We start from the raw sequence: 8,568 nt of genomic DNA, 5'->3' as shown, positions 1-8,568 counted from the left end.
GATTCTGTTCTTGAATTAATAACAATGAATTATTCCAAGTTCTTTTCTAGCCCTACCACTTACAATCAAAAATTCTTTATCATTGCTTAAAGGTAATTTCATACGTTTTAAAAATTGATAACGCATACACGATGTTCAACTTTTGAATAAAATGTCACAAAACACTCTCTGTTTGGAAATATGAACGAGCAAAAACGGCCAATTTTTTTTAACAAACTAATCAGGCGAGCGGATTTTCTTTCTCCGAGCACTGAGGGGCGCTATATGCAAATAAATTAACCATTTCGTGTAACTATCAGAATTAATAGTTTTCAGTTTTCCAATCAATTTAAATGAGCTGATCTGGTTTATAAAACTAAAAACGAAAAAAGTAACACCGGAAATTTTATTTAAACTGCCACCAATTCTGAACGCATTTCTTTTACTCTTTCATGTATTGCAGTACCTGAACTAAATACTATGTCAGGAAACTCAGATAAACAGAACATGATTAGTGGCTCAGAGACCGGTTTTTAGAGTGACAGCGTGGTACGCTACTGCGTTTTAAACCTTAAAAAATGTGCGCCTTTTATACTGGTTTTACGGTAGGTCGAAGCTATAAACGTACAAAGGTGAAATACTTCGGAAAGTGGCGGATTGAGTCTGCGCGTAGAGTTAAAACATTCTGAAGGTCGTTACAGTCCGTTATGAATATATTTCAGCCATAAATCATTGCATCAGTATCTCGTGGAAAGTCTGACATTGTAGGCACACAGACATAATAACGCCGACGTGATGCTGGCTCTCAGACCGCTGCTTTCCCAAGCGCGTCTGTCCCTGACCGCGGGCTCCATCCACACCGGCGCTGCCTACTGCGCAGCCAAAGTGGCCGTGGTGAGTCCGGCACGGGGATTCGGGGTGCGTGCAAAGACGGTACGATATCTATGCGCTCGGTAAACGGTATTACACGAGTGTCATACGACGATCTGTGCGTGGTCTGTAAACGCAGGGCTCAAGACTGCGATCTTCTGTTATGAGTGTGCGAGTTAAAACGTCACTTGGTCGCTTCTGTGCCAGTGTATGATAATCATTAGGACATTTTGAACCCTGGAAGGGTACAGCGGTAACGAATTGTGATTGAAAGTTTTTTTTCCCTTCTTCCCTGGTTCAGTGCGTCTTCTTTGCCGAGTTGGTCTGCTTACCAGCACAGGGGAGGACGTACATGGACGCGCACTGATGACAAAACGTGCGAATCTATGGTGTTAAGAAGGAAGCGATGTATAGCTGATTATTTTTTAAAAACATTGAAAAGAAAGAGGTGGCTTGTGGAGAGGGAAACACAAGTGATAATGGAAGTTATGTTATTCAAGCTGATGTTCAGATTAAAATATTTTGCAAGAGTCATGAGTCACTGTCAGTCTTTCGTCAAAATAAAAACCACGGTATGCAGATTAGGACAATTATTCATCAGCATGCACGGTCAATGATTAATCATATGCTGCACCAAAACGAAGGGTGCAACCAACTGAGACAGCTGCTAGCAGCGATGTTACCACTGGAAAAGTTAGTCTGGAGCCGGGAAACGCTATTATAGGAAGGTCTGTATAGTATTTCAAAACAGTATTATAGGGCAGTCTGTATTGGATTTGTAAATGGTATTATAGGATGGTCTGTATTGGATTTCTAAATGTTGTTATAGGGTGGCCTGTATTGGATTTGTAAACGGTATTATAGGGCGACCTGTATTGGATTTGTAAACGGTATCATAGGGCGGCCTGTATTGGATTTGTAAATGGTATTATAGGGCAGTCTGTATTGGACTTCTAAACGGTATTATAGGGCGGCCTGTATTGGATTTGTAAATGGTATTATAGGGTGGTCTGTATTGGATTTCTAAATGGTATTATAGGGCAGTCTGTATTGGATTTGTAAATGGTATTATAGGGCAGTCTGTATTGGACTTCTAAACGGTATTATAGGGCAGTCTGTATTGGATTTGTAAACAGTATTATAGGGCGGCCTGTATTGGATTTGTAAACGGTATTATAGGGCGGTCTATTAACGACATTCAGGCAAAGACAAACAAATACAATCATTCTTTTGTTACTGTGGACATTTAGCAAACTTCACTGAAAAAAAAACTCTTTAATGCACCTTAAATGACCTTTCCTTACTGTGTTCTTTTGTATATGATCCATTGGTACAGTAATGTACTGCAGTGGGGCTGTTCTTCAGTAATCCCCGGTAATCCTTCTGAAACATTTTCCGTGCCATTTGCTTGTCCCATCTGCAGGTTCTTTCAGGGTGTGGGGCGTATGATGGGACTGAAATCCATGAAGCTTCTGCGTATGTAGACCGCTAACTACTGCTGTCCGCATGTGTGTATGTTTGTTGGGGGTCACCTTGTGGTCTTGCCTTTCCTATTGCTTACGTTTGAAGGTGGTGCTCAGTTGTGGTAACGCAGCACCATCCCTGAATGACGTGGATAGTTCTACAGAGTGAGGAGCACATGCTTTAGGCTGGGTGTGTTTCTGTCAGGCAGGATCCTGGTGCATCTCAGCCGGGGTGAAGCCCAAGTGAAGATGTTCGCGCCCGATGTAGCCCAGATGCACGTTATAGACCATGGCAAGGGCCAGCCTGTTGAGGGGGAATCCAGGTGAGGGGACAGTGCTGTGCTGCGTAGCAGTGAGCATATCCAGAGTCTGCAGGTAAATGGCAGGTGATCATCCATGTTGTGGTTTCACTTGGCAGGAACGTGCTGTCTGAATCGGCACGCATCGCTCGGGGCAACATCAGTGACCTGAGTCAGCTGAACGTCAGCAATCACGACGCTGTCATCTTCCCGGGTGGCTTTGGCGCTGCCAAAAACCTGTAATTGCAGTTGCTAGGAACACGCATGAACACACACCGAGTGTGGCACTGTGTAGCATCTTTAATTGCAGTTTTTACGTATGTTTCTGCCACTTGGTGCTGTTTTATGGGCTGGCAGCTCCACCTTTGCAGTAGATGGGAAGGACTGTGACGTGAATAAGGATGTGGAGCGTGTGCTGAAGGATTTCCACAAAGCTGGCAAACCCATTGGGTAAGTCTGTATGCGGGGGTGCGGAGGGTGGCTGGGTGCTTGAGTGTCTGACATCTCCACGCGACCTCAGGCTCTGCTGCATCTCCCCGGTATTGGCTGCTCGGGTTTTGGGGAAAGTGGAGGTCACCGTGGGCCACGAGGAAGAGGAAGGTGGGAAGTGGCCGTACGCTGGAACTGTCCAGGCCATCAGAGCGCTGGGAGCCAGACACTGCGTCAAAGACGTCACCATATCCTTAACTGACACCTACGGGGTGCTTCAGACCTGTCAGCAAGCCCTTTAACTTCAGTGTGATGAGTCTGCAGCATGCTCTTGTGTGACGTCCACAGCGATCGGTCAGGATTCCTTAACCGGCATCGCCTACGAGGCCCATGTGGACCAGAAGAACAAAGTGGTGACAACCGCAGCCTTCATGTGTGATACTCAGTTGCACCTGATCTTCGACGGCATCGGCGCCATGGTGAGAGATGTGCTCAGGTTGAGCGGGAAGTGAGGCCATGACAAGAGTGGCCCCGCAGATGAGAGAGCCCCAATTAGTGATTCTCATTAGGCTTTTGTTGGTAAGCACTCTGCTGTCTGGCTGGTGATGCGCTCCTTGGAAAGGCCTTGAACTGCAATAATTATAATCGATCTTGTAATTAACATGACTGACCCATATACCAAGTGTGTGATTTGCCTAAGTGTTCACAAGAGGTGCTGCTTGAATATTAGCAGGATAAGCTCGCGAATTTGCATGTAGGCTGTTCCATAGACAAAATCCAAACTCACTGAGGTTCCCGTGTGTGTGACTTAGACGGATCATTATGTTGCATTATGTTTATTACTTTCAGTATGTAATTACTCATCTGGCAATGAAAGTGTAAAATGCTCTTATTGTGAAGGACATGTGGGGTGTGATTTTCTCTGCCATCTGCAATAAAACTGAACAGCACTACGGAGACTTGGTCTGCGATGAGATTCGACTGCTCCTGTTTTGCATGGAAATGTGTGTGTCTTGCACCTGAATTCATCACATAAATGAGCCACTCCTACTTAAACATAATTACAGGCAATTACAGCTACAAGTAACGGGGGAGTGGAAAATTCTTAATAGACTAATGAATATGTGTTTCTTGGGAATTAAACACTCATCTTCAGTAAGTACTCTTTGGGATATAGGTAGTAATCTTGTGACTTGTGTCACTCAGCTGAAAACACACCTCTATTGATGATGAGCTAAATCCTGACTATGGAGCATCTCTGCTTTGAAGTCCTTTTCTTCAGGTTAAAGTCCAATCCTGTTAGGTAGACAAAGCCCACGCACTTCCTCTTGATTGAGAACATTTATGCCGTTCAGATGCCGTGCTTCCTAAGCTCTGTATCGCCGCCACGCTTCCTGTTTTTCAATATCACATGATGTATAAGGACCAATCAGTACTGGTCCCGTGTCCCAAACCTCTGTCGCTCCAGCCTTGTGCCCCCTCCCCCCCCCCCCATTCCTGTAAAGAGCCCCTTCCTCAGCCTGTCATTAGTATGTTAATGAAGCTGAGGGCAGGTGGCCTGAAAGTCAGTCCAATCAAGCTCCTCATCAAAGAAAGCACAAGTGTCCAGGTCTCAGTGCCTAGTGATTCCTGAGTGGTCAAGGGCTTGTGATCTCACCAGAAACGTACACAGTTGTAAAATGAGGCTTTTATTCCTGCTGATGGGGTTTCATTCTCCGCCACCTTTCATCCTTTCTATTTAACCGCAGCTAATTTGATGACTCCTCTGGACAATTCAACACACGTGCGCTTAAAACAGAAACGTATAAAAAGAAGCACAAGATGGGTGCAAACCATGACTCTGTGAGTCTTATTTATCTGCCGCCTTGTCTGCAGAGAGAATTTACTTGTACAATTTGAAACATACTAATTGCTTCTGTTGTTCTTTTATTTTGATGCTAATGGATTATTCACGTCTTAAGCTGTGCATGAGTGAAGATGTGGCAATTGTCTCATAAGCATCATGTTCGCTAGTAATTCCGGCTAATTGTTCCGCGGGTGGGCTGATGACTCAGTGGGCAGCCCTGCTGCCAAGTCAATGTCTTGTGGAAGTTCCTTTCACAAGCTCCAACAGCAGGATCAGGCCAGTTCATTAGGGTCTTCTTGTGGTATGTGTGATTGTGCAACGCTGAAGGTCCCAGACTTCGTAACTCGCCACTGAAACCTACGGAGCCCGAGATTAACCCACTGCCAATCTGCTGTGTTTTCTATATGCGATTCCTCTTCTCAATGCGGAAAAGAAATAGCATCATGTGTGAGTCTTCAAGAGGATGCTGACTTGGTGATTTTACCTTCAGTCAGAAAGAGGGCAGTTTATATCTGTATAGCATTCTGGGTCAAAACATTTTATTTCATACTATATAAAATATGCCTTTTCATGTAACCTTTATGCATTATCCATCCATCCATCCATTTTCAGTATCTGCTTTTCAGTCAAATTATGGACACAAAATTCTCCTGTAAACACCTTTTGCCAGTACTGTATTTTACCAAATGCCCTGGGACAAAGCATTGTACTTCACAGTATTTTAGCAACATCTAGTAATATTGGTATGTAATACCAAAAATTAACATTAACACACCATTCTCACCTATGGGTAGTTTGGTACCTCCAATCAGGCTTGGCCTGTATTTATGGTGGTGGGGAGGAACTGTAAGAAGCCCCAGAGTGACACAGGGAGAACATGCAAACTCTACTCACTTGGATCCATGGTGGAGATGTGAACCCACACCCCACAGTGCTGACCACTCTGCCACACTCTGTCCTGAAGTATTTTTTTAAATTATATTTCATCTTGAATAGATTTGTTAACTGGAGCTTCTGCTGGCTTTCATGACACTTTCTTTTACACAGAAAGCAAACATCTGGCATCTTGGCGGAAAGTCACCTGCACCAACTGGGTCTCCATTCTCCCTGGAGAGGACATTGGTCACTGTTAGAGATTGTTTTCATCGTTTTTCCCCAATATATGTAACCTTCTCTTTCCTGTCTGTGCTCACAGCCAGCATCTCTCATCGGCTGAATGAGGGAGAGAGAATCAGACCAGTGTGTGATCTCTCTATAAGTCTTCAAACCTTTTCTTTTGACACTTTGTTGGACTTGTTTTGTGTTTTATTGCATCTGTTCCTTCAAAATGCGGTATGCATATGTGCACCTGTTAGTCTCTCGTTCACTTGTGTATGCACATTTTAAGCAGAATATGACTTTGCCCAGTATTGTCCCAAGGTGTTTGCTCAAGGACTAGCAGTTACTCAAACATCATATCTATGTGTACAAGACGAAAGTCTTGGAAGATGCCCTGTTAATGAATATTGAAAACAGGAACAGAAATGGGCCACAGTTTTCACTGAACTTCCAAGTAAAGAAAAGAAAAAAAACCCATCTGTTATCGTAAGAGAACTGAGAAGTTGACCAGAAGTAAACTTTTCCTAATGAAACACTGAATGCTTAAGCAATGATAATCAAATAGCTTAAACTGGACTGGCATTGTAATAATGCAGGCATGTAGTAAAGAAGCATGTAAACAAAAGAAAACATTTCAATACTTAGGTTCTTTCTCCTGTACTTGTTTGTGACTTTTCTGTCTCATTCCATCTGGCGCAGTGTTTCCATCTGGTTCTGACGAACACTCACACACACACATTAGACGTATGTAGGTACATTAGCGTACCTATCTAAACAGGGACCTTCCATTCATCTCTATTGGAAAAACTCTAATCCCAACAACGACGTCATTAATCTCTACCCATCCCTAACCTGAACCGTAAGTAACCAAACTAAATACAAGAATATTTTACATTTTTTGATCGTGTTTACAGATGTTTATAAAACTCAGGTTATCCAAATGGGGACCTGAAAAATGTCTCCAAAAGGACGGAAGTTTCAGGTTTACCACACTTTGGGGACATTTTGGACCCCAGATATGATCTATGCAAATAATATTCTTTAGTAAAGTCCCTTGTTGGGGGGGGGGGGGGGGGGGGGTTTCCTGTGCAAAGGCTGACACTGTGGATTTCACTCTACATCACCACTACGGACACAACACAGATGCACTTTGATCATTTTTGTGCATTGAGTCCTTTCACTATGAGGCAACCTCTGCTATAAGAAGATATTTGTTCAGCATTTTGAGTTGATAGCAACTCTTGCACACCCCTTTGCTTTCCATAAAACTTACGGGGAAATTTAAAATTTTATTAGAATGTTCGCGTGTTCACGTCACAGTGAATAGCTGTCGGTTGACGGCTGTCTCTGCTATTGGAGAGTCGTCACCACCTTTTTACAGTATCTGGTTGCTTTTTGGTCATTCCCAGTGTCTCCTGTTTCACCTTGTTTTAGTTTCCTGCTGTCTTAGAAACTGTGAACCTGGAAGCAACCAGCCATATAGCCATCTGCAAGTAGAACCAGGACTAAACCAGAATTTTAAAATGCAGATTTAAAATATTTTGTATGGTCTCTTAATTTTTCCAGAGTTGTATATCTCCTAATTCTGTTAACCTCCACAAACGCAGTACATCTGCCGTTTTCAAAGCGACAGTTCAATTATGACACGATGTTTTAAGTTCAGGGGCCACTTCATCTAATGCTTTTTTCACTATGCAATTAAAATTTAAGGGCAGATCCTGTACAGATGAGCAATTTTGTTTCCCACTTCAGAAACAATAAATCCTGAAAATTGGGGTAAAGCAAGTGAATACACCTTGCATTGTTAATCTATGACCTCATTGTATTGTCTAAGAAAACATCAACAAAGCACCCTGAAGTGGTCTGATACTGCATAGCCTTCAGCTGTCTGCATGGTCACATTAATAGTCATAGTTTTCAACATAACGAGATCTAAGATGTGTCCATGGATGTGCGTTGGTTCAGTTACTTTCTGCACAAGCTTAAAACAACATGGAAATTTTTTTTAAAATCATTTGCCACAGGATTTAACTTATCATCCATAACATATAACAAAACTTTTTAAATGTGTTATATATCTAGAAATAAATGTTACAATTCAAAATGCATGTCAATTATTTATCTGACAGTAGTATATAGAAACAGTATATACTACGACAATAGGTTCAGGCTAGACTCAACACAGATGACATCTGCCTTTTCAGAACAAGTAGTAGGCAAATCAGTTAGTGTGTAGTAGTTATCAGGTGGCTGACTTGCCAAATGTCTTTGGGGCCACAGTCTACACGTAGTGCCAGCAAGGTTCCTGTGGAAAATGACCATGTGTGCAGAGACAGGAAACAGAAAAGGAGCATTAATGTGCAGATAGTGTGTGACTCAGAACTTGTGGAAGTAAGCACACGACGAATAAAGAATCTTGAGATACTTAGTTGCCACTCAAACCAATGTGGGATGCAATTTGTTCTGGATTTTCATGAATGTTGTTTCATATACATGCTAGGTCAGGGGTCCACAACATCCATCCATTTTATGAAACTGCTTCCACCCTGACGGAAACTCGAACTCGGGTCTCAGAGGTTTGAGG

General features: G+C 42.8%; 1 protein-coding gene across 1 annotated transcript; it reads left to right on the top strand.

The window, feature by feature from the left end:
* Window positions 1-405: 405 nt before the first annotated feature.
* On the top strand, window positions 406-3,999 carry gatd3 (glutamine amidotransferase class 1 domain containing 3). The gene is made up of 7 exons (XM_049009380.1): window positions 406-873; window positions 2,273-2,325; window positions 2,522-2,635; window positions 2,731-2,850; window positions 2,969-3,061; window positions 3,132-3,288; window positions 3,424-3,999. Exons 1-7 carry the CDS (start codon window positions 775-777, stop codon window positions 3,550-3,552), a joined length of 765 nt encoding a protein of 254 aa, XP_048865337.1. The 5' UTR covers window positions 406-774; the 3' UTR covers window positions 3,553-3,999.
* The last annotated feature ends 4,569 nt before the right edge of the window (window positions 4,000-8,568 follow it).

The sequence above is a fragment of the Brienomyrus brachyistius genome, chromosome 1 (assembly GCF_023856365.1).
Source record: "Brienomyrus brachyistius isolate T26 chromosome 1, BBRACH_0.4, whole genome shotgun sequence".
NCBI classification, from domain to species: Eukaryota; Metazoa; Chordata; class Actinopteri; order Osteoglossiformes; family Mormyridae; genus Brienomyrus; species Brienomyrus brachyistius.
Note: the sequence above shows the minus strand (reverse complement) of the source record. Positions and strands in the feature narration are given on the sequence as shown.